Below are 27,500 nucleotides of genomic sequence, written 5' to 3' on the forward strand. Positions count from 1 at the left end.
TCAGATTTTACATGTTTTGGACTGTAAAGATACTTAGTAATTTTGGTTAGGGTCAAATCTGTTAGGTTTGTGACCGTGTGATATCCGATAATCCTGGATTATCTCTTTTAATTTTTACCCTTTTGACAATTAACCATCTGGTATTCTTGATCTTGTTGTGTACCTGAGAAATTTCTCTCCAATTGTATTTCATTAGCTCCTTGACAATGTCTTAGTAAAGACGAAAGCTCTTGGATTTCTGACTATCATTTTCCTGTGGTATTCGCATATATATATATATATATATATATATATATATATATATATATATATATATATATATATATGTGTGTGTGTGTGTGTGTGTGTGTGTGTGTGTGTCGTTAATATTGAGTTTAGAATTAGGCTTAACCTTTCCTTTCTGATGTTTTTCCCATTGGCTATGTAAGTTTGCCTACAACAAACGTACAGACTTTTAAGATAAATGAATCTTGTAAGCACACTACTTTTCAATGCTGTACATGACTTCAATATCTTACAATTGGTTATAAAAGAAACTATTAAAGTAAAAACGCTGGCTGTGTAGTACTCATACCCGAGTAAGTAGTAATGAATTACTAGGTTACCTGTTCTTTGAAGTGATATATTCCCAAGGAGAGAGAGAGAGAGAGAGAGAGAGAGAGAGAGAGAGAGAGAGAGGAGAGGGAGAGACTATAAAGGTACAAAACCTATACAACATGTTCATTTCAGGACGATTGCACTGATGGTTTTGTTCTCGCAGTATCTGAGGAACGTTCCCTTACCTTTTCCTACTTATAAGAAGTCAGGTTTTGGCCTCACCAAAGTGTACGTCTTCAAGCTGTTTCCTGTAAGTTATTCCTAATTATCATTGTTATTATTATCATTATTACGAGCTTGTTAGCGCGTGCTACGCGCTCTGGAACGGCGCTGCTGTCTCCTCTACCCTCCCGATTCCCCACCCATCCAGCCCCACCCAGGGCGGACAAACTAGTTTGCAGGGGGATGGCAAACAAGATCCTCTCGGATTTTATTATTATTATTATTATTATTATTATTATTATTATTATTATTATTATTATTATTATTATTATTATTTTAAGTTGGCAAGGTATTACTTTGTTTTTTTTTTATTTCCAATTTATAGGTGTCTATTAATTTGTGTAATAATGTACTTTCTTGTTTGAATCTGATGTCACTGAACATCAATTATGTGTTTTTTTTTTTAAATATGAGGCGTAAAGGGAAACAAATATTTTTCTAAGAAATATTTTTGAAATTTATCATTCACTTATGTTATACCCATCATTAATTGCTTGCAATATTACAAACTTTACCCTAACACTGGCAAAATTTACTGTATTTTCTGAGAAAGATTGAACGGCCACAGAAGTTAGGATTCATTTTTCGTGCACAAAGCTTGAATTGGTGTCTCTCTTTTTGCTATCAAACCTGTGGAGTTTAGAAGTAAGTACTGTTCACTTGAACCTATCCAGAATGACTTACTATTTGAAAGAGCGCCAATAACCCATCCTAACTATAAATTTCATTCTAACCTGCCCTTTACTGGAAAGGAATTTTGAGTGGCTTGAGAGACAACGCTCATTCTTTTTGCCATGATATCGAATAAATATATTTATTATTCTGCATATGGATAGAGGGCAATGATAAATAGGGCAGTTAACAATGAGGAACCTTTCAACATTCAGAAAAAGGCCATCAGAACTCTTGACTTGACGGAGGAAGAATTCGAATTTATAGAAAAAGTAGACAATACCATAGCTATGATATATATATAATATATATATATATATATATATATATATAATATATATATATATATATATATATATATATATATAATATATATATATATATTATATATATATATCTATATATAATATATATATATATATATATATATATATATATATATATAGATATATTATATAATATATATATATATTATCTTATTTCTCTGCCTGATAACTGCATCGGTTGAATGATCAGATTAAAGCAGCTAAGAGATCTGTAATTGAGCGGTCCCAAGCTGCCAAATTATGACCCCTATTGGGATATGTTTAACCATCTGATATATATTAAAGACGAGCTGTAAACCTCAGAAAGATCCTTTATATCACAAACATGATGCACCAAACTTGTGTTAAACGGTAAATCCATTCGTTTCCAAATGACATATTGTCAATAAGCCTAATTGGAGCATTATATATTAATCTACTTGTAGAATAATTGATGGTCAAAAACTTTGATTTATAGGAATATGAATATTATTCACTACATTACCATGGTAATTGGCGATCGTATGAATGCGTTCACTGTAGAAATATTAATTTTATGTGGTCTACATATTATCAATACGTGATTTTTAGTTTCCTTCCTTTAGCAGTAGCAATGAGGAGGCAGTATGTTTTACAAAACAAATGAAATACCATATACGCTTAATTACTGAATGACAAATTTTTCACGAGGTAGCTATTATTATTTTATCACTTGTATTATTATTATGATGATTATTTATTATTATTCATTATATGATTATTATTATTATTATTATTATTATTATTAATTATTATTATTATTATTATTATTCAGAAGATGGGCCTTATTCATGTGGAACAAACGCACATGGTCCATTGGTTTGAAATTGAAGCTTCCAAAGGCTATGGTGTTCATTCGAAAGAAGTAACGTAAAGTAATGGGAAATATAGAAAGAGGAGGCTAGTTATTAGAAAGACAGATAAATTAACAAATTAAAATATAAATAAGAATTCGAGTAAAATATTAAAATACTTGTTGAATTGTATTAAGGTTGTAATGCATTGCATCTTGACTTGAACTTATGAAGTTCCAATATATAGTATATATATTACATATATGTATATACAATACATACATACATACTACATAAACATACATAAACACACACACACACACACACACACCACACACACACACACACACACACACACACACACACACACACACATATATATATATATATATATATATATATATATATATATATATATATATATGTACACTCTAATTCCCTTGCTTGATGGTTGTTAGAGCCCTCCGTTCCAATAATCTCTTATAATTTATTTCCAAACGTATGGGAAACAAATAAGACCAGTTAGGTATACCCTTCACCCAATCTATACGTATATTCATTCAATGTCTGATTTGCCTCGTACTTCTCTAAACTATTATTGCCTATTCTTGTTTAGATCCTTTTGGCGATCTTAATATCCTGGGCAGTTTGCGCCATCTTGACCGCTAGTGGAGTTCTCACAAACGGGAGCTATGCTAGAACGGACCGAGCCCTTGGAGCCCTCAGCAACGCTCCTTGGATAAGAGTTCCTTATCCTGGTAAGTCTGCTCACGTTTCTGTTTTACGTAATATCTCCTCTATATATACATCTATACACGTATCTAGTTCATGAAGATTCAGCAAATAAAAAATGCTTCTTAGATTATCAGAAATCTATGCACGTCTTCTGATTTGTCTTATGCGTTTTCTTGTTTAAATTTTATATCACTGGCAGTTGTTTAATTTGAAAAACGTCTAGAGAACCTCTATGATGAGTCTTTTCGCGTGCATTCCTCCATAGGATTCAGATTTTTGTGCTTGTAAGGCTCGCGCACCTATAAAGGAAGAGTGTATAAGACTAGTTGAACCAGCATTGATACAGAGAGCTAAAATTTTACATGGCTGGTAAAGAGAAGGCAAGAGAAGAAATTGGATGCCCAGAGATGAAGATACTTAGATGGATATGTAGAGTGATAAAAATGAACATGGTCCAAAATGAAAGAATAAGGGGGACCACTAAAGTAGTAGAACATCAAAGAAGGCCTAGGAAAGAAGACTGCAGTGGTATGGCCATGTGATGAAAAAGGATGAGACATTATGTAGGGAGGAGACTGATACAGATGGAGGTGCCTAGTGGGAGAGCGAGAGGAAGCGAAGGATGTTAAAGAAGATCTGAGAGGCAAACAATTGTCAGAGGACGATGGGTCTGACCGAAACAGGTGGAGGAAAGCTGTCAGAAACATCGACCCCACATGGAAGTGAGAAAAGATGCAGAGAAAGAAGAAGGCTTGTGTACCTTTCAATACTTTCTTGTTGCTATGTTGTCAATCTGATCAGAAGGTTTCTGAAATTCATGAGTATCTCAAAATTAATAGCCTAAATACCGGTATATGGATTTCTGAATGCTGATGAAATAACTGCTATGCATACGTTTTATTGAATTTTGGGGCATGATTTTACAGGCAGAATGCCATTTTGTTGAAAACAGTATCTAATGAAAATGTATGGTAGACCGAGAAATGGTACATACTGTCCTTGTTACTTTGAAGCACTAGTTTCTTGTTTCATGTCAAATGAAGTCCGCTGTACATGACTTGAAACGTACCTGCATTTACTGATTTTCCTTTATGTCTGTAACTAATGACCCGAATCTTATCGTCTACAGGTCAGTGGGGAGTACCAACTGTATCAGTGGCAGCAGTATTTGGAATGTTAGCTGGTGTTTTAGCCTCCCTTATTGAAAGTATAGGCGATTACTACGCATGCGCTAGATTTTCAGGTTAGTGTTTTTATCATAAGGTGTTTGTGCTGCTGCTCAGGCTCTACTATATTAGTAAGCTAGTGGCTTGGCAGCTGTTCTTTTATCATTTTCCCATGGTTATTAAAGGATAGAAATGCGACATTTAAGGGGATCATCGTTTATCCTGCGAACTTTATCGAAGTTTTAAAAGGCACGAGAAATAGATCGCGTTGCAGATAAATAACTGAGCTTTGTGTAAATGGCTGATATGTCTTCCAGGCGCTAAACCACCTCCAGAGCATGCAATCAACCGCGGAGTTGGAATAGAAGGCATAGGATGCATCATCGCAGGACTCTGGGGCACAGGAAACGGTACTACGTCCTACTCTGAGAACATCGGCGCAATTGGGGTTACCAAGGCAAGTATTTTGAAACTTTTATATCTGAGTTTTTTTATTTTTTTATTTTTTTATTTCCGCATTATTATCTTCTATTGGTTTATAGTCTCCTACACGTCGGAGTTTCGAGACGTTCTCTATCCAGGGCATTAACAAAAAAAATAAATAAGTTTACAGTAAGAATTCTGTCTTGGGCTCTTGGATGCAAGCTTCACTAGTCAGAAATGTTACGTTTTCAGTCACATCGTATGAAGTGAATCTAATTCTTACAACTTTCCATTTACACTAAACAGGTGGCAAGCCGACGCGTGGTACAGTATGGCGCGGTAATCATGACGATTTTCAGCATCATTGGCAAATTTGGCGCCCTCTTCATCACCATCCCCGAGCCAGTGGTGGGAGGCGTTTTCTGCGTCATGTTCTCCATGATCACAGCCGTGGGGTTGTCCAACTTGCAGTACGTCAACCTCAATTCCTCCAGGAATCTCTTTGTCCTTGGATTTTCATTGTTCATGGGACTAGCAATTCCCAAGGTATGTACAGGACTCTATTTTGGCATATCTAGGTTAATTCATTTTTTTATATTTCTTGAGAATTTCGGGTGTGATTAGACTACATGTTATTTATGAAGTGTCTGGTTGAAACGAGAATATCAGTATTTTTCTATCGCTATCTCAGCTATGTTCAGTTATCTTTAGGTACAGTAAACTAATACTGCTGAATTAACACTTGTTTCTTCACGAACATTTGGCAGTTGTCAAAGTTATAAAACCATCCATATTTTTTTTAGTAATAAATATAACGATAAAACCTACTAAAACTCTTATGTAAGGCGAGTTGAGGTCAGACTTTACTACACCTCTGTTGGCAATGAGAATAAATATGAATTATTTTCACTTAAACTGGTATTGAGCATAAGGATAAAATAACACATACGTCTCTTTGCCATCTTTGTAATGAGAGACAATGAAACTTTACAAACTTTTCATTCTTGTCTAATAATGAAACTTCCTTCCTGTTCTTTGTATTGGGGAAATATGGACACTTCGCATTCCTTTGTGCAGTGAGGAAATAATGAAGCTCTTTTCAGCCAACCTCTCTTCGTACTGAACAAAATGATAAAACCTCGAATTTTATCTCGTCTATTTATCCTGGTAACGAGCGTAAACTCGCCAGCATAATACTGAAACTTGGTACACTTCTCTTAATGTTGAATAAACCCGTCATCCGACAGGAATTTATCAAATATTGTATTTCCCATTCCAGTGGATGGCAGCACAGGGACCTGGGATCATTGATACCGGCAGTGCCGTCGCAGACCAAATCATTACAGTTCTCCTTCAAACGTCTATGTTCATTGGTGGGGCCCTTGGCGTGATCTTGGACAATACCATTCCAGGTAAGTCTTCTGCAGTCAGGTATAGAAGAACAGAATCTGGGCCAAAGGCCAAGCGATGGTACTCCTGTGTTCACTGAGCGCTGGAAGGGTAATTGCCGGTAAAAAGGTTCGAAAGATGTAGTAACAGGAGGAAACCTCTGTCACAAGTACTATTCAATAGTTAATAAATATTAAACACAAGCTATGCAATAGCACTTGAAGGTTCTTTTAGTCTTTTAACTGTTGTAGACGAAGTGGTGATAAACAATTATATGAGCTTTTTAAAGTTTTAATTATAACATAGCAAATATATATAACATTTAATTATTTAATTGATAATAAAAGTGAATAAATGGAATAGTCACGTAAGTATAATGAATGTCAAACAAATATCAATAAGTAAGAACGGTGTTCATTTCATCAATAATAACGTTTGTAACAAATAGAAAAATGATTGCTATCTGATTTTACATTTTATATATAAATAAGCAATAGGTATCATATTTAATAACAATCAAAATACAGGGAAAAGATACCGAGTACACTCGCGGATACTGCCGTGCGGTCGGTCACTTATCCCTTGTGCATAAGGCCACAACCCTCAAACATGCTTTCGTGACTTCGACCGGCCAATAAACACACACTCTCGATCATAGCGACCAGTGCACATTTTGCGATTACCGTAACATTTACCACTAAACACCAAGCACCAATACTTCGGTGACGGTAAACAACCAACGCCGACGAAGAGCACTTTCAAGTAGGGCTGATGTATAAAATCCAAGGTGGCAGGGATCTCGACCTCTTCCGCACAACAGCACCACGAATGCACTCACGAGTTATTTCTGCTGATCCCCATTTCACTTCTGAAGAGAGAGAAACAGTAACTAAACAACTGTCCAAAGCAAGATGTCAATTACCAATCTTCATTACGGTAACAAGAATTCGTTGGTAATTACAGTTGGGTCTTTAACTCTGCTTTAACTCTGAAATCCCTATATACATACAAACAGTACTTATTATGATGTAAATATAGTTTCAATCTAAAACACTAAACATATATAAACACACTGTGACATACCTCCCCCCTTAAAAAAGAAAATAACAATTTTCTGTACTTAACTTATATATCAGTTTCACATCTGCTCAAATAATCAGCTCCAACATTCTCTGAACCCTTTATAACTCTTATATTGAAGTGATATGGTTGTAGACTCAATGACCATCTCATTAATCTTGGATTTAATTCTCGAGCAGTCTGAAGATAAGCCAAGGGCTTGTGATCAGTCTCCAGAACGAAGTATCTTCCATACAAATAGACTGCGAACTTCTGAATCCCCCAGACTATGGCAAGGCACTCCTTCTCCACGGCAGCATACTTAGTTTCCCTCGGTAGCAATTTTCTACTTTCATAAGCAATCGGACGTTCACTCCATCCACTTCTGCAGAAGTATGGCACCCAATCCAGCGTTCGAAGCATCTGTACGTAATACGAATTCAGCCTGCAAATCTGGAAGTAAAAGAATAGGCTCGGCAGCAATTTTGTTCTTAAGAGAAACAAACGCCCGGTCATGCATTTCCTCCCACAAAAGGTCATTAGGCTGATTTTTCTTGGTGAGATCTGTAAGACAGGACGCGATAGTAGAATAATTTGGAATAAACTTGCGATAATAACCACATAATCCCAGAAATGAACGTAATTCCTTCTTGGTCCTCGGATGTTTTGCACTAACTATTTTCTCCACTTTATCTTTAGTAGGCCACATTTTATTCTCGCCTACAACGTGTCCCAAATATTCAATTGAATACATGCCAAAGAAACATTTAGTAGGTTTAGCAGTTAGTCCAGATTTTTTTAGTCTACGCAAAACTTCTTCCAAAAGATACAAATGCTCCTCCCAAGTTTTCGAATGAATTATCAGATCATCTAGGAAAAAAACTCACCCCTCTAAACCTGCAAATAAACTTCTCATCATCTTATTGAAAGTGGCTGGGGCATTCACAAGTCCAAATGGGAGCACTTTAAACTGGTACAGTCCTAAATCTGTTTGAAATGCAGTATACTGTTTACTATCCTCATCCAGAGGAATTTGCCAATATCCGCGGGATAAATCCATCTTAGAGAAATATATACTTCCACTTAAGCTGGCAAATATCTGCTCTGGGTCACACATAGGTTCACTATCAAAAATAGTTAAGGCGTTCAGTCTTCTAAAGTCTAGACAAATTCGCTTTGAGTTATCAGGTTTCGAACTACTACCATAGGGCTGAATAAGGAGAACTTGAAGGCTCAATATATCCAAACTTTCATAGATTCTATTTCTGAATTCACATCTCTGCGCAAAGCATAGGGAATTTTGTAGGGTTTTTACTTTGAACAATTTCTTCTCTTACCAACCTGATTTGGTGTTTGATCACGTGAGTGCGCCCGGGAATCTCCGACATTACCGCTCTGTAGCGGCTAAGGAGAGCCTCCAGATTCTGCTTTTGATTTTCCTGCAATTCCTTATTCAGATTGGTTTGTTCCCAAGTAGGTGAAGGTCCAGTATCAGGCACTAGTAGGGGTGAGAAATCCTCCTGTGGATCCTCCTCGACCACTGCAATTGTACCTCCACTTTCTCGAACTTCTACAGAACTTTTATTCCTAGGATGTAAGCTTTAAGCAAGTTAGCATGATAAAGTTTCCTTTTCCCATTTATTTGAATTTCATAATCCATCTTCCCTCTCATACCAACAACAGGAAAAGGACCCTTCCACTGAAGTAACAATTTATTATTAGCCTTGGGTAATAGTAAGAGAACTTCACTGCCAATTTTAAATGTTCTATTTTTAGCCTTTTTATCATAAAAGAATTTATATTTACCTTGCGACTTCTTCAATTCCTCTTGGGCCAACTTACAAGTTTCTTCTAATCTTTCTCGGAGGTTGAATACATAATCGTAAGTAGTTCTTACCTCTTCCTCATTTCTCTCCTTATCCCACAAATCTCTCAGAATAGCTAAAGGGCCACGCACCGTTCTCCCATATAATAATTCAAAAGGAGAAAACCCCATGCTTGCTTGTGGAGACTCTCGGTATGCAAAGAGAACTGCCGGCAGGTATCTATCCCAAGTAGTAGGTTGTTCAGCACACATCTTTTTAATCATAGATTTCAACGTTCCATTGAACTTTTCAACTAGACCATTCGCCATCGCATGATAAGGGGTCGTAGGAAGATGCTTGATTGACAAAAGACCTCTAACTTCGTCCATCATCTGCGATGTAAATTGACTGCCTCTATCAGTCACCATTTCTTCAGGAATCCCGACTCTGGAAAAGAAACTCAACAAGGCATCAGCTACACGCTCAGTCTCGATAGACGGTAAGGCTATGGCTTCAGGGTATCTGGTTGCATAATCAACCATGGTCAGGATATATTTGTTACCAGAACTACTTCTTGGCAAAATAGGTCCTATCAAGTCAACAGCAACACGTTTAAAAGGAGTGTCAATGAGTGGTACCTCTCCCAAAGGTACCTTCCCAACTTTTCCTCTAGGATAAGTTTTCTGACAAATGTCAACACGACTGACAGAATCTCTTTACTGCTGCCCCAATACCTGGCCAGTAAAATTCCTGCCTTATTCTACCTAAGGTCTTCTCAGCACCCAAATGACCTCCAAGTATTCCTTCATGTGCCATGCTCATCACGCCCTCTCGAAGCTTAAACGGTAATACTAGTTGCTTGTGTTCAATACCTCGGTCTGAATATATTCTGAACAACAATCCTCTCTCCAAAACTGCCTTACCTTTTCCATCTCTAGTAATAGCTCTACCAGTTCTTGCATCATCTCGCAGAGATCTTAAGCTTGGATCCTCTTCTTGCTCTTTCTTGATTTCCTTTGAATCCATGTCCCAAGAAATCTTAGAGTCTGACGTTTTCAGCTTTTGGAATGTAGATTGAGATTTCTTTGCACCAGCTCTCGTTAATACAGCGCCGGATGTGGGTTCCTCCAACCTTGTTGCTCCAGGGATGTTGCCTATAATGATATCATAAAGAGGGTCCTCCATGCACACAGCAAGGGTAGTACCGTGAAAAATAGTGATTGAATGTAAATTTCAGCCAAAGGATAAGTTTTCTACAAGATCTTGTTCATATATCGAATCCTACTGCTCTTACCAGTAAAATGTTCAACAGGCACCAAGTCTTTTCTGGCTACGACAGTTGTACAACCAGTGTCCCTCAAAACTTTCACTGGGTTCCCGTATAAAATACCCTCCTCGACAGGCCTATCAGAAGCAACACTTGCCAACTCAGTGTGATCATTTTCAAACACTTCTTTATTTATCCACAACAGGATCTTTAAAATTTCCTTTACGGCCCTTTCTGGTCCAATACAACTTCTCCTGCTGCAGCATGACCATTTTCTTGGATCCCTTTGCATATTCTAAGACAATTTGAAGCCTTATGACCCACTTGTCCACATAACACTTAATAGAGGGTGGACATCGAATGGGTTTAGCAGTCTGCTCCAGGATGCGCTTCCCCGGATAAGTCAACTCTGTCACTACGTACTGTAGAAAAATATCTAGAATTATGAAATAAACCTCCATGAGCTTGAACATAACTTTCTGCTAATTCAATCATTCTGTTAGCGATAATGGTAATCGCTCTCTCAGATGTACCTGCAACTGCCTGCCACAACTCTGCAAAAATTGCTCAATAAGAAATAAATCAGTTAAGCCTTCACATGTCATTTCACACTTTGACATTTCAATCCACCTCTTCAAGAGATGTCTTAATCTAGACAAAAAACTGTTCAACTAATTCATTCTTCTGTGGTTTAACTGACCGAAACTTTACTCTGAAACCTTCCTCAGTACAATCAAATCTTTTCATAAGTGATTCAGAAACCTTATTATAATCCAAAGCATCCTCAGGTGAAAGTCTAACGTAAACTTCCAAAGCTGCACCCTTTAAATGTGAACTTAGAATTATAGCCCAATCCCCTTTAGGCCACTTGGCTGCACTAGCAAGAACTTCAAACCTCCTAAGATATGCATCAATATCATCTTTGTTTTCATCAAAATCAGGAATAGAAGGACCTTTAACTTTTACTCTTACCTGGTTACCTTCAGTGTCGGAACCTTCGGTATTAACTGGCGAGTCCTTTATTTCTTTTTGCAGTTTCAATTTCTCAATCTCCTGTTTTTGCAAAGATTCTTGCATATCATACAAACGAATCTCATGAGCTCTATCTCTCTCACTTTTTTCACGGTCATATTCACGCTCCTTTTCTTTCCTCCTGGCGTTCCCTTTCTCTTTCCTCACGAGCACTTCTAGTTTTTCACGTTCTAATTCTCGTTCCTTATTTCTAATATCCCTTAAAGCACTTTGTTCATCACTTACAAATCTTCTAAGGTCTTCGCCTTCATAACCAAGCTCTTTGCCGAGAGCTGTTAATTCCGCGATGGAAGACATAATTACCGACTGACTTTCAGATTACTCAATTTTAACACTATTTATCTTTTTAAACCACTGCCTACGTCCTTTCACGGTCGCCAGATGTCACAAGTACTATTCACTAGTTAATAAATATTAAACACAAGCTATGCAATAGCACTTGAAGGTTCTTTTAGTCTTTTAACTGTTGTAGACGAAGTGGTGATAAACAATTATATGAGCTTTTTAAAGTTTTAATTATAACATAGCAAATATATATATACATTTAATTATTTAATGATAATAAAAGTGAATAAATGGAATAGTCCACGTAAGTATAATGAATGTCAAACAAATATCAATAAGTAAGAACGGTGTTCATTTCATCAATAATAACGTTTGTAACAAATAGAAAAATGATTGCTATCTGATTTTACATTTTATATATAAATAAGCAATAGGTATCATATTTAATAACAATCAAAATACAGGGAAAAGATACCGAGTACACTCGCGGATACTGCCGTGCGGTCGGTCACTTATCCCTTGTGCATAAGGCCACAACCCTCAAACATGCTTTCGTGACTTCGACCGGCCAATAAACACACACTCTCGATCATAGCGACCAGTGCACATTTTGCGATTACCGTAACATTTACCACTAAACACCAAGCACCAATACTTCGGTGACGGTAAACAACCAACGCCGACGAAGAGCACTTTCAAGTAGGGCTGATGTATAAAATCCAAGGTGGCAGGGATCTCGACCTCTTCCGCACAACAGCACCACGAATGCAACTCACGAGTTTATTTCTGCTGATCCCCATTTCACTTCTGAAGAGAGAGAAACAGTAACTAAACAACTGTCCAAAGCAAGATGTCAATTACCAATCTTCATTACGGTAACAAGAATTCGTTGGTAATTAAAACAGTTGGGTCTTTAACTCTGCTTTAACTCTGAAATCCCTATATACATACAAACAGTACTTATTATGATGTAAATATAGTTTCAATCTAAACACTAAACATATATAAACACACTGTGACAACCTCCCAGCTGCAATATGAACCAATTGTTAGGAGAGAAGGAAAGTAAGAAGAAAGAAAGAGTATGAACGGAGGCACAGATGAAAAGAATGGAAAGGGTTGCAGCTAGGGGACGAAGGGACGTTGAGAAGAACCTTGTTTAATGCCTACAGTGATCGCATGAGGTTCACTGGCGGCACTAACCCCTACTAGGTCTTCAGTTTTTAAACTTTCGTTTCGTGAAAGCCTTCTCTCTATTTTTCTTTCAGTTAATCCTCATGATCATTAAACTGCTTGTCTGAGGTGAAGACAGAATGAAGTAGTACGGGGATTTGAATAAAGAACGATGTTGGTTTTCAATACCATTTAAAGAAATAAAAAAATAAACTTTATTTTCGCTCTGCGCTTTGGCTCAGTAGTACTGATCTTGACAAATGTTTTCTTTATCGGGGATGAATATACGCAATTCGCTTGTGACAAGTGAAAAGTTATCAGCATAAATTTTTTTTTTTCTTTAACTGGATTGAACTAAGCTTATGGTAAATTTAGCTGCAGTCTGCCTCAACTAATTTCAGATGTATCAGGGATAGACTAATGCGTTTTCACTTGTGCTTTGTATGTATTTTACGCATGAAAAGAAACGAGCCTATAATCCGATTACTCTGGGAAGACTCATTACAAAAAAGTCAAAACCACTTTCTCTTTGATAAATACTTCCGACTATTTCTATCCAACAGAAGGTGTCTCACACTTTTACGTACTGTCAAATTGTATTTGATCGCTGAAGTAGACGGTTGTGCTATAGGGGTAGAAAACAGCTTAAAATAGTTACTGGTCTTCACGTGTGTTGTCTATGCGCTTTACAGGCCTGTGAGATATTCGTTAGTCCTATTCATGCGACCTATACTCTGTCTTTTTTTTTTTTATCTGTCCATCCGCCTGTGGTGTTTGCGCATGGTAACACTGCGTCCCGAGCTTTAAATAATATCCTATTTCGAATATTAACGGTATAATTCGCATACAGAAAATTATCAAAACACTTTTCAGTTGCAAATGTACACCCAGATATCCCTTTATTTACCTTTAAACTTACACATAGCGTAACTATTAAAAGCCCGGGACGCAGTGTTACCATGCGAAAACACCACAGGCGGATGGACAAATGGAAAAAAACAGAGTATAATTGCATGCACACCACAAAAAGTACTGCTCGATGAAGTCATTTGTTAATTCCTTCATCAACTTTTTGGTTGCCCATGGCGTGCTTAGATTTAACATGATCGACGAAGAAACATATTCACCTACTATTGCATGGTTTCAGGTTCCGATGAAGAAAGAGGGCTTACGAAGTGGAGGAATCAGTACAACGAAGACCACGCCGGTGAGGAGACCGGTGAAGAGACGAGTTCTTACGACCTTCCTTTCGTAATGAATTTCGTGAGGAGGTAAGGAATTAGTTAACCAAAATATGTTCATTCTGAATTCTCTATTCATGGAAACTGTGTATTTGTCGGCTCAAAGATTTTTCCGTCTACATCTGTTATTTTGCTTTATCATTATTTCTTAACTTTGCTGGGATTAAGACCATTTGTTTTATTAGACGTCTATGACTTTTCATCTTCCCACAGGACCAAGTGGATGGCCTATGTTCCCGTATCGCCAACATTCACTGGTTTCCACAGATACAGAAGATTTCTTCCGAGTGGACTCAGCCATCGCAGACGAAACGATGACACTAGTAATGCTGTTTGATAATGTTTCGTCGTAAGTGATCGTCGAATTATAGCTTAAGAAACGTAAATTTACCAAGGTCGAAGAGGTCATGACCAGAGTACAAAGTTAAAGATTATACAAATCTTGTATAATCCCCAGTTAAGAAAATAGTTCACTTTGGGGTTAGGCCTATACTGTAAATAGGATGAGCCTGGCTGCTTCTGTTGTCTCTGTTGATCTTTCTATTGCTAGTTTTTGTTGTTTTTGTTGTTTATTTGAAAGTACTAAGCGGTAATTATTTTTATTGTTAGAGGTTATAGCCATTTTTAAAATTCATAATCATATTTCAATCTTTACTTTTGTAAATGCTCGGCAGGTATACTCGAAAAAATGTATATAAACCACTGGTATTAAATTTACATGTGATAGTACTCTTTGTAAGACTTGGAAAAAAAAACCACTAGTTTCGTGAAGTTTAAGAATCTCAAAATCTTTGCTTTATATATCTAGTTCTGATAAATAATGATTTATTTTATACATGATTTTTTTTCACTTTTGAGCCATGGTTTATTTGTACACGCTATGTGTAGACTTGATCTTGACATACTACCCATGATTCTGTGATAATGTAAATATCTCCAATATCTTCCTTGTAATCTAATTTTCCTAAAGGAATTGAGTTGATAAGGAGACTTTCTGTAACACAGATCTCTGTAAATAATTTTCTTTACGTATATTGGAAAATTCTTCTAGGCTTACCTGTTGATTACAGGTGTTATCTGAGTGCTACCTGAGTTTAGCAACTCGGAAAACATCTGAATGCACAGGTCAGCTTAGAACAGATACCCTTTATATTTATGTTTTATATTGTATTTATGATTAATTCCCGACTTGCTGTTAAAACTGTATAAAACGAATATTTGCAGCTCATGATGGGTTGAGACTAGAAACCCGAGAGTTTCGTGAGAATAAAGATTTGGAATGAAGAGATGGATATATATACTATTAATAAACGCCCCACAGCTCGCCATTCGGGTACGATTTCCCACAGGGACCCCATTATTATTATAGTAGATTCACATCAACCGTGCATCTGATGTCTAGGCCAGTCCCTTACGAAGCTCCTGATTGGTTGTTGATAAGCCAATCATAGGGCTGGAAACTCCCAGTCTCTCGAGAGGGTTCACATAGCAGGATGCATATTCCCCCTCTCCTGAGGAATACTTTTGAAAAACGTATCCCTCAGGAGAGGTGGAAAATACATCCCGCCCATATGAACTCTCTCGAGAGATTGAGAGTTTCCAGCTTTGTGATTGGCTTATCAACAGCCAATGAGGAGCGTCGTAAGGGACTGGCATAGATATCAGATGCACGTTTGATGTGAATCTACTATAGTAGGAATGATAACAGACGCCTATTGAAAAAGATCACCGCTTGAAGTACGGAGATGGGAAAAGGCTCTGAGACAATACGAGAAATCGAAACTTGATGTGGTTTTTCTGTAAAAGCTTTTTTATATAAAAATGTGTATAGGTATATATCTATATATAAATATATTTATATGTATATTATATAGAGAGATATATATGTATCTATATATAATAAACTACATATATATAATATCATATATATATATATTATCATTGTAATGTATGTATATACATAAATATATATACCATCTATATAAGTATGTATGCATATAAACAACCGAGGTGTAACCCAATTAACTGTACAGTAACTGAGTATGACCGAGCATACTCTTATGGACTCCCATTCGTGGGTACGAAGGGTAAACAAAATACAACAAATACGCGTTCCTCACTCGCTCTGCTTGCTCTCACTCGTGGAAGTGTGAAGGTCAAAGAACCCCCCCACCCCCCCACCCCCACCCCCCCCACCAAAAAAAAGCATAATCCTGGTTATATCGGTCATGTGTGAAGAAATAAAGCCAAAGGTCAAATATGACTTCTTTCTCACCAGGTTCTCTCTCTCTCTCTCTCTCTCTCTCTCTCTCTCTCTCTCTCTCTCTCGTTTTTGCCAATACCCAGAATAAAACCTTTCCATGAATTGCGATTTTTAAATGGAATTCTGACTTTTTTTCTTCTCTTTATCTTTAAGCACTTAAATTCATATTGGTTTTTATACACTATATATATATATATATATATATATATATATATATGACTGGTAAAAGTGTTCTGTAACAACAGAATTCCATCTAATAAAAGGAGCCCATAAAAACACCAAAATGTAGAGAGAAAAGTACTATATTTCAGAGACTGCTGTCTCTCTCTTCAGGTATATGAATGAGAAAAGTTTACAGAAAAGGTGGTATTTTATACCAAGAGATTCGTCCACAAGTAAGCCAATTTAGGTCACACCCCGCTGATAATCTTCCTTTAATCTTCTTAAGCGTTGGTTGAATGAACCACTGCGTCGACGATGTCCGAGGTCCAATTCCCTTTTGAGATGTTCATTACCTGCTTCTCTTTTTATTAAGGGCCGATTCCATCATTTGACTCTTGTACCGGCAGTTGCTGCTATACACAGTGACATATTCCAGTTTATTCTATGGTTATGTTCATTTATGATTGAAAATAGCCGAGTTTCGTTGTCCATACCTAACTGACCGTTTGTGTTGTATTAATCTCTGGGGAAGTGATTTACCTGTAAATCCGATGTAAGATTGGTCACAGTCCTGGCATGGGATCTCTATACCCAGAGTCTTTGGGCGATGTCTTTTGTTGGACGTTAATCAAGGGATTTGGCTAAGGTATTTGGGTAGGTAAATGCAAAAGGGTTGGATTTCCAAGGGTGTGAGTTACTCTCTTAATCGTCTCCAGGTGGGGAATTTTTATTTTATTGTTGGGTGTGTCTCTGGTCTTGTCTTTAGGGGGTCGGTAGAAAATTACGTTTGCTTTTTGAATTGCTTTCTCAATTATATGGTCAGGATACTTTAAAGATGAAAGTTGCTTGCGAATTAGTTCAAATTCTTTTTCCAGGAAATCTGGGGAACAAATTCGTAAGGCTCTTAAGAATAGGTTGTTGGCTAGCTAGACTTATCTTGATAGTATTGTCATGAGAGCTAAAGTAGTGAATATTGAAAAGTGGCGAACGTTGGTCTTTTCATGTTTATGGGTAAAATTTTGTATTCTGTCGTGTCTCTGATTATTAAAACATCAAGAAAAGGAATTTTGTTGTCTGTTTCCCATTCAACTTTAAATTTGATGCTGGGCACTAATGCGTTTAATTTTGAGAGGAATTCATTAAAATTACCCCACTTATTTAGCCCAAAATGTTAGTATGTCATCCACGTATCTCATCCACAGCATGTTTTTTGGGTTTTATTGCATTTATTACTGTAGTTTCAAAGTATTCCATGTACAGATTGGCTAAAATAGGACTTAAAGGACTACCCATACTACACCCGAATTTTTGCTTGTAGAATGATTCCCCGAATGAAAATACGTTATTAGATGCACATAATTCAACTAACTTTATTATTTTGTCAAGTGCCAAAAGGGAAATGATCTGAATAGGGGGATAATTTTTCCCTTAAAAAACTGAAGAAACGTCCTGTACTGGTACTTTTGTGAATAGGGAGTCTACGTCAAGGCTTAAAAGTTTTATGTTGTGAAGTGTGATATGTGCTTCTCTGAATTTGTGACAAAAGTCTTCGAGTGTTTGACTGTGACTGGGAGAAAAAGTGCCTAAAAAGAGAAAGGAGCAGTAACCATTTAGAAATTTTGTAATTGAAAGCTCCGGCGCATGAAACGATGGGTCTGAATGAAGATTGTCTTTGTGAGTTTTGGAAGACCATAAAAGTAGGGTTTATTTAGGATTATTACTTTAAATTTCTCTAATAGTTCAATACTCTTTTTTGTCTTTGCCTCCAATTAATCTTACTTTCCGAAAAAATTCTGTGGGAACGTTCTGGAGGGATTTTTCGTCAGTTTTCGTAAGTATTTGTGTCGCTAAGGAGCTGGTTGATTTTGTGTCAGGTAGAAGTCTTTGTCCATTATTACAATTTTGCCGTCTTTGTCGGATCTACTTATTATAACATCTAACTTTTTTTAGCGAGTGGATGGCTATCATGAATCTGCGGGAACAGGATATTTCTTATGAAGGTCAGTTAAAGCATTTAGTAACACTCCTTTTCCAAACATATCTCTTCACGGCTGTAGTTTTTTGTCAGATATGAATTTATCAAAGCCACTATGAAGTCTAGGTTGTTTTTGCGGTCTGGCATTAGGGCAAAGGATAAGCCTAAATTTAAAACTAATGTTGAGTTTACAGTAAGGGGGGTGTTGGATAAGTTTAAAACTTTGTCTTGTTGTTCAAGATTATTCCATGCGCTATTATCTATTAGGTTATTTAACTTGCGTAAAAGTCTGTTGGAATGAGTCACGCTATTATAGGCAGCAATGTCGGAACAGAATGAAATCAGATACCTGTATACGTGGTCCGTAGTGAGGAGGCGAAGATTAGATTGAGTTCCATATATCACTCTGAGTAGCACGAAGATGTCGTTTCTCGTATTGGTGATTCTTTCTTCCAGGAAAATCTTGTGTGATAGAGGGAAGGGGTTTGATTGCAGAGTCCATCTCCCGAATCCGTACATTTTTGGAAGTACTTTGTTCTTGAGGCATTCTTCCACAGAATTTTTTCGGAAAGTAAGATTAATTGGCGAACGACAAAAAGAGTATTGAACTATTAGAGAAATTTAAAGTAATTAATCCTAAATTACCCTACTTTTATGGTCTTCCCAAAACTCACAAAGACAATCTTCCATTCAGAGACCCATCGTTTCATGCGCCGGAGCTTTCAATTACAAAATTTCTAAATGGTTAGCTGGCCTCCTCCTTTCTCCTTTTTTAGGCACTTTTTCTCCCAGTCACATCAAACACTCGGAAGACTTTTGTCACAAATTCAGAGAAGGCACATAATACCACTTCACAACATAAAACTTTTTAAGCCTTGACGTAGACTCCCTATTCACAAAAGTACCAGTACAGGACGTTCTTCAGTTTTTAAGGGAAAAATTATCCCCCTATTCAGATCATTTCCCTTTGGCACTTGACAAAATAATAAAGTTAGTTGAATTATGTGCATCTAATAACGTATTTTCATTCGGGGAATCATTCTACAAGCAAAAATTCGGGTGTAGTATGGGTAGTCCTTTAAGTCCTATTTTAGCCAATCTGTACATGGAATACTTTGAAACTACAGTAATAAATGCAATAAAAACCCAAAAAACATGCTGTGGATGAGATACGTGGATGACATACTAAACATTTTGGGATAATAAGTGGGGTAATAATTTAATGAATTCCTCTCAAAATTAAACGCATTAGTGCCCAGCATCAATTTAAAGTTGATGGGAAACAGACAACAAAATTCCTTTTCTTGATGTTTTAATAATCAGAGACACGACAGAATACAAATTTACCATATACAAGAAAGCCAACGTTCCCCCCTCCTTTCATATATTCACTACTTTAGCTATCATGACAATACTATCAAGATAAGTCTAGCTAGCAACCTATTCTTAAGAGCCTTACGAATTTGTTCCCCAGATTTCCTGGAAAAAGAATTTGAACTAATTCGCAAGCAACTTTCATCTTTAAAGTATCCTGACCATATAATTGAGAAAGCAATTCAAAAAGCAAACGTAATTTTCTACCGACCCCTAAAGACAAGACCAGAGACACACCCAACAATAAAATAAAAATTCCCCACCTGGAGACGATTAAGAGAGTAACTCACACCCTTGGGAAATCCAACCCTTTTGCATTTACCTACCCAAATACCTTAGCCAAATCCCTGATTAACGTCCAACAAAAGACATCGCCAAAGACTCTGGGTATATGAGATCCCATGCCAGGCTGTGACCATCTTACATCGGATTTACAGGTAAATCACTTCCCCAGAGATTAATACAACACAAACGGTCAGTTAGGTATGGACAACAGACTCGGCTATTTTCAAATCATATAAATGAACATAACCATAGAATAAACTGGAATATGTCACGTGTAATTTATAGCAGTAACTGCCGGTACAAGAGTCAAATGATGGAATCGGCCTTAATAAAAGAGAAGCAGGTAATGAACATCTCAAAAGGGAATTGGACCTCGGACATCGTCGACGCAGTGTTCATTCAACCAACGCTTAAGAAGATTAAAGGAAGATTATCAGCGGGGAGGGGGTGACCTAAATTGGCTTACTTGTGGACGAATCTCTTGGTATAAATACCACCTTGTTTTCTGTAAACTTTTCTCATTCATATACCTGAAGAGAGAGACAGCAGTCTCTGAAATATAGTACTTTTCTCTCTACATTTTGTGTTTTTATGGGCTCCTTTTATTAGATGGAATTCTGTTGTTACAGAACACTTTTACCAGTCATTGTCAGCCCATTATGGAATTCAACCGCCTTTCCACGATTCTTCACTCACTTCCAGAAGTCAAGCCAGTTTTCCGCAAGTTTGAAAAAGAACTGAACAGACTACACCGGCTAAAAAAACAAAACAAAACACTTTTTGGAAGAATGCCTCAAAGAACAAGTACTTCCAAAAATGTACGGATTCGGGAGATGGACTCTGCAATCAAACCCCTTCCCTCTATCACACAAGATTTTCCTGGAAGAAAGAATCACCAATACGAGAAACGACATCTTCGTGCTACGCAGAGTGATATATGGAACTCAATCTAATCTTCGCCTCCTCACTACGGACCACGTATACAGGTATCTGATTTCATTCTGTTCCGACATTGCTGCCTATAATAGCGTGCACTCATTCCAACAGACTTTTACGCAAGTTAAATACCTAATAGATAATAGCGCATGGAATAATCTTGAACAACAAGACAAAGTTTTAAACTTATCCAACACCCCCCTTACTGTAAAATCAACATTTAGTTTTAAATTTAGGCTTATCCTTTGCCCTAATGCCAGACCGCAAAAACAACCTAGACTTCATAGTGGCTTTTTGATAAATTCATATCTGACAAAAACTACAGCCGTGAAGAGATATGTTTAAAAGGAGTGTTACTAAATGCTTTAAAGCTGACCTTCATAAGAAATATCCTGTTCCCCGCAGATTCATGATAGCCATCCACTCGCTAAAAAAGTTAGATGTTATAATAAGTAGATCCGACAAAGACGGCAAAATTGTAATAATGGCAAAGACAAAGTATTCTACCTCGACAAATCAACCAGCTCCTTAGCGACACAAATACTTACGAAAAACTGACGAAAAATCTCCCTCCCAGAACGTTCCCACAGAATTTTTTCGGAAAGTAAGATTAATTGGCAAAGACAAAAAGGAGTATGAACTATTAGAGAAATTTAAAGTAATTAATCCTAAATTACCTACTTTTATGGTCTTCCCAAAACTCACAAAGACAATCTTCCATTCAGACCCATCGTTTCATGCGCCGGAGCTTTCAATTACAAAATTTCTAAATGGTTAGCTGGCCTCCTTTCTCCTTTTTTAGGCATTTTTTTCTTTTTCTCCCAGTCACATCAACACTCGGAAGACTTTTGTCACAAATTCAGAGAAGCACATATACCACTTCACAACATAAAACTTTTAAGCTTGACGTAGACTCCCTATTCACAAAAGTACCAGTACAGGACGTTCTTCAGTTTTTAAGGAAAAATTATCCCCTATTCAGATCATTTCCCTTTGGCACTTGACAAAATAATAAAGTTAGTTGAATTATGTGCATCTAATAACGTATTTTCATTCGGGGAATCATTCTACAAGCAAAAATTCGGGTGTAGTATGGGTAGTCCTTTAAGTCCTATTTTAGCCAATCTGTACATGGAATACTTTGAAACTACAGTAATAAATGCAATAAAAACCCAAAAACATGCTGTGGATGAGATACGTGGATGCCATACTAAACATTTTGGGATAATAAGTGGGGTAATTTTAATGAATTCCTCTCAAAATTAAACGCATTAGTGCCCAGCATCAAATTTAAAGTTGAATGGGAAACAGACAACAAAATTCCTTTTCTTGATGTTTTAATAATCAGAGACACGACAGAATACAAATTTACCATATACAGAAAGCCAACGTTTCTCACTTTCATATATTCACTACTTTAGCTATCATGACAATACTATCAAGATAAGTCTAGCTAGCAACCTATTCTTAAGAGCCTTACGAATTTGTTCCCCAGATTTCCTGAAAAAGAATTTGAACTAATTCGCAAGCAACTTTCATCTTTAAAGTATCCTGACCATATAATTGAGAAGCAATTCAAAAAGCAAACGTAATTTTCTACCGACCCCCTAAAGACAAGACCAGAGACACACCCAACAATAAAATAAAAATTCCCCACCTGGAGACGATTAAGAGAGTAACTCACACCCTTGGGAAATCCAACCCTTTTGCATTTACCTACCCAAATACCTTAGCCAAAATCCCTGATTAACGTCCAACAAAAGACATCGCCCAAAGACTCTGGGGTTTTTTTTTTTTGGGTATGAGATCCCATGCCAGGACTGTGACCAATCTTACATCGGATTTACAGGTAAATCACTTCCCCAGAGATTAATACAACACAAACGGTCAGTTAGGTATGGACAACAGAACTCGGCTATTTTTCAATCATATAAATGAACATAACCATAGAATAAACTGGAATATGTCACGTGTAATTTATAGCAGCAACTGCCGGTACAAGAGTCAAATGATGGAATCGGCCTTAATAAAGAGAAGCAGGTAATGAACATCTCAAAAGGGAATTGGACCTCGGACATCGTCGACGCAGTGTTCATTCAACCAACGCTTAAGAAGATTAAAGGAAGATTATCAGCGGGGGTGACCTGAAATTGGCTTACTTGTGGACGAATCTCTTGGTATAATACCACCTTTTCTGTAAACTTTTCTCATTCATATACCTGAAGAGAGAGACAGCAGTCTCCTGAAATATAGTACTTTTCTCTCTACATTTTGGTTTTGTGTTTTTATGGGCTCCTTTTATTAGATATATATATATATATATATCATAATATATGTATATATATATATATATATATATATATATATATATATATATTATATATGTAACACATAAGAGCGAACATCACAGTAAGTGCGGCAATGTGCTAATAGGAATAAGAGGACTATTAAGGGCTTTGGATTTTTCATCCAACCGAGACAAATGAGAAACAATATATGTGTCACTGTGAAATGATCATAAGTAATTAGAATGGCCAATTTAAGATTTTCTTCCGGAGACAGAGAACAAGGGCTTACGTGGTTTCAATGAAAAATAATTACCATTATTTTCCTATATCTTTAAGGGAAAACTTAACGACTAGTTTCATTATGTTTAACTAATCTGAATACTCACTTTACACGTGAAAAAAAGAAGGTCTTCAAGCGTCTGTTGCATCATCCCGTAGTTATATGAGTTACTTTCACTGTGAATCGTCGTAAAAGTGAGAGACTTGATGTTTTTTTTTAGAATACACACACACATCTGAAAAAGAAAAAGACTTCAGCCGATATAATAGGCAAATTGAATCCCATTAAAAATAAACTTTAACTTTTCAAACACTGGAGTCCACTAGAATTTGTGTAAATTTTATTATTATTATTATTATATTATTATTATTATTATATTATTATTGATATTATTATTATTATTATTATTTTTTGTTTGTTTGTTTGTTTGTTTATCACAGTCCTCCAATTCGACTGGGTGGTATTTATAGTGTGGGGTTCCGAGTTGCATCCTGCCTCCTTTGGAGTCCATCACTCATCTTACTATGTGCGCTGTTTATTATTATTATTATTATTATTATCATTATTTTTTTTTTTTTTTTTTTTTTTTGCTCTATCACAGTCCTCCAATTCGACTGGGTGGTATTTATAGTGTGGGGTTCCGGGTTGCATCCTGCCTCCTTAGGAGTCCATCACTCTTCTTACTATGTGTGCCGTTTCTAGGATCACCCACTCTTCTGCATGAGGCCCGGAGCTACTTCAGCCTCTAGTTTTTCTAGATTCCTTTTCAGGGATTCGTTGGGGATCGTGCCTAGTGCTCCTATGATTATGGGTACGATTTCCACTGGCATATCCCATATCCTTCTTATTTCTATTTTCAGATCTTGATACTTATCCAACTTATTATTATTATTATTATTATTATTATTATTATTATTATTATTATTATTATTATTATTATTCAGAAGATGAAACCCATTCACATGGAACAAGCCCATAAGGGACACAGACCTAAAATTCAAGCTTCCAAAGAATATGGTGTGTATTAGGAAGAAGTAAGACAAAGTAAAGGTAAATAAATACAGAAAGAAGGGATACCACTATTTAAAAAAAATTATAAATCAACGAACATGAAAAACGTATTGAAATGCCAGAAGAATGCTACTAGGGCAGTAATGTGTTGACCTTCGTTTGAACTTCTAAAGTTCCATTGCCCGACTTCCTCTGGCTCACGTTTCTAGGGAATAAGTCTAAAAGGGCTACAGGTATTAAAGCAAATTTCTCCCAACGAGAATCTCTGTTAAAGTAGATTCATATCAAACGTGCATCTGTTGTCTAGGCCAGTCCCTCACGACGCTCCTGATTGGCTGTTGATAAGCCAATCACAGTGCTGGAAACTCTCAGCATCTTTCGAGAGTTCAGGATGTATGTTCCACTCCTCCTGAGGAGTACTCCTTTCAAAAGTATCCTTCAGGAGAGGTGGAACATACATCCTGCCTATGTGAAATCTCTAGAAAGACTGACAGTTTCCAGCCCTGTGACTGGCTTATCAACAGCCAATGAGGAGCGTCGTAAGGGACTGGCCTAGACATCAGATGCACGGTTGATGTGAATCTACTATAGTACCATAGAACAACAGTTTACTAGGGCACCATTTTTTCAGGAGGTTGGTAGGTGTGGCGAGTTTTAACATACTTTTGACAATAGAACTTTATGTTATTTGACCTAACGCTGCTTTTGATATTTAAGTAAATTATAGTAAATTATACTAACTCTTCAGCAACTTGAAAACAACAGTAATCAGGAATTCAGCAGCCAAAATATTTTTATGTTTCATATGTAACACTTCATCTATAAAATAAGAGAACTACTTTTAAAGTTTCTTAATATCCACAAAACTCTTTTCTCATGCGGGATTTTTGCTACAAAAATCCAGTGATGAAGTCAGAAAATGGAGGAATATGATAAACTCATATACCCTCATGACCTAATCTTCATGTGACCTCCTTAATTTAACATTCATTTGAAAATAACTAAATATCGAAGGCAATCTGCGAAGGAATTTGACCTTCACGCTGTTATGAGCCACGTCGCCCAAGGATCTCTCCAATTAGTGATATCAATTTCACATTCAACTTGAAATGGCTTCGATTTTCTCTTCTTATATGGTAATGTTTTTATCCAGATATCGTCTCCTCGCTGAAAATCACGAGTGAATTTTGACCTAAATGTCCCGTTGATTCGTCGTACTTAAGATGTAGTGATTAGCAATGAACTTCGCTCACTCACGCTTTCGCAAAACGTACAGGATAGCATGGATTATTTTTATAAAGGACTATAGATGCGCATGATTCTTACTGCTCGTGGCAATTCAGTTAGGCGCATGGAGAAAGATTAGTCCTGCAATCGAGAATCTTGTTTTTTATCATTTTTTTTATCAAAGTCTTATTTTATTTATGTTCGAATGTGGACAACTGGCAATTATCACAGACATGAAGTATTCTATTCAAAGCTCATGAAGTCTGATCACGGAACAAGAGTATACATACACACAGGCACAAAGTCAGTTTACACTAACAACATAACAAAGAGTCGGAAAATGAAAGCGGATGGTTACCTTTAAATGATAAAGATACCTTCAAAGAATTTTAGATTATCTTATGTCTCAGTATTTTCTTAACGAATATTATTTATCTATCCAGGTATTGCGCGAAAAAAGGAAATGTGAGAAAAAATGTACTATAATAGATTCACATCAACCGTGCATTTGATGTCTAGGCCAGTCCCTTCGGATTGGCTGTTGATAAGCAAATCACAGGGCTGGAAACTCTCAGTCTCTCTCGAGAGTTCACATGGGTAGGATATATGTTCCACCTCTCCTGAGGTATATGTCTTTCAGGAGAGGTGGAACATACATCCTGCCTATGTGAACTCTCGAGAGAGACTGAGAGTTTCCAGCCCTGTGACTGGCTTATCAACAGCCTATGAGGAGCGTCGTAAGGGACTGGCCTAGACATCAAATGCACGTTTGATGTGAATCTATTATAGTACAATGGTCTACCTGATTATTGCAGAAGGTCTATCACGATACTGGAGAAATGTATGAGAATAATGAAACTATATAACTGGTGATTACAGGGGTATTCCTGAAAAGTGGGAAAAAAGAATAAAAACGCAAGATCCCATGGATGCCACACAAGGTCCCCGAGACTGGCCGTCCCCCTTGACAGAGTATACGGCTTAGTTACCAACCACCCAATTTGTTGGAGAGGGTTATCCCATCTATTAAAGGAAAGGGAGCCCAAGTCAACAAGTTATAATGGCACCATCGGAATCCTTCCACTGAATTCCCTTCTTGGTTACTGGCATATGATGGAGGTCTTGATGGCTCTGGCTTGGCACTGATGATGGCAGCAGGGCAGTGGAAGGAGAGAGAGAGAGAGAGAGAGAGAGAGAGAGAGAGAGAGAGAGAGAGAGAGACAGAGAAAGTAGAAATACAACAGAAAGAAATGGGGAAAAAGAAATACAAAATTCAGGCATCCATAAAAAAAAAATAAGGAGATAGATTCTTCGAGTGACACAAACTTTTCCTAAACCTCTTGAAAAAAAAAAAAAAAAAAAAAAAAAAAAAACAGAGAAAGAAGGAATGGCTGACATTGAGCAGATAAAAAAAAAATCTTTTTATTCTTTTATTTTGATGCGATAGCCTTTCACCAGGAACAATTAACAACAACAGACAACAACAGACAACCCT

At 36.8% G+C, this 27,500-nt stretch overlaps 1 protein-coding gene across 7 annotated transcripts in view; it reads left to right on the top strand.

Moving 5' to 3' along the window:
- Window positions 1–15,490, top strand: part of LOC135211107 (solute carrier family 23 member 2-like) — an 81,898-nt gene extending 66,408 nt beyond the window's left edge. For all 7 annotated transcript variants that reach the window (XM_064244196.1, XM_064244195.1, XM_064244199.1 and 4 more), the window contains 8 exons: window positions 730–847; window positions 3,246–3,387; window positions 4,494–4,607; window positions 4,848–4,987; window positions 5,260–5,499; window positions 6,233–6,365; window positions 14,111–14,234; window positions 14,418–15,490. In XM_064244196.1, coding sequence (XP_064100266.1) covers window positions 730–847; window positions 3,246–3,387; window positions 4,494–4,607; window positions 4,848–4,987; window positions 5,260–5,499; window positions 6,233–6,365; window positions 14,111–14,234; window positions 14,418–14,541 — 1,135 coding nt within the window. In that variant the 3' untranslated portion in view covers window positions 14,542–15,490. The remainder of the gene's footprint in view (window positions 1–729; window positions 848–3,245; window positions 3,388–4,493; window positions 4,608–4,847; window positions 4,988–5,259; window positions 5,500–6,232; window positions 6,366–14,110; window positions 14,235–14,417) is intronic.
- Window positions 15,491–27,500: the final 12,010 nt, after the last annotated feature.

The sequence above is a fragment of the Macrobrachium nipponense genome, chromosome 4 (assembly GCF_015104395.2).
Source record: "Macrobrachium nipponense isolate FS-2020 chromosome 4, ASM1510439v2, whole genome shotgun sequence".
Taxonomy (NCBI): Eukaryota; Metazoa; Arthropoda; class Malacostraca; order Decapoda; family Palaemonidae; genus Macrobrachium; species Macrobrachium nipponense.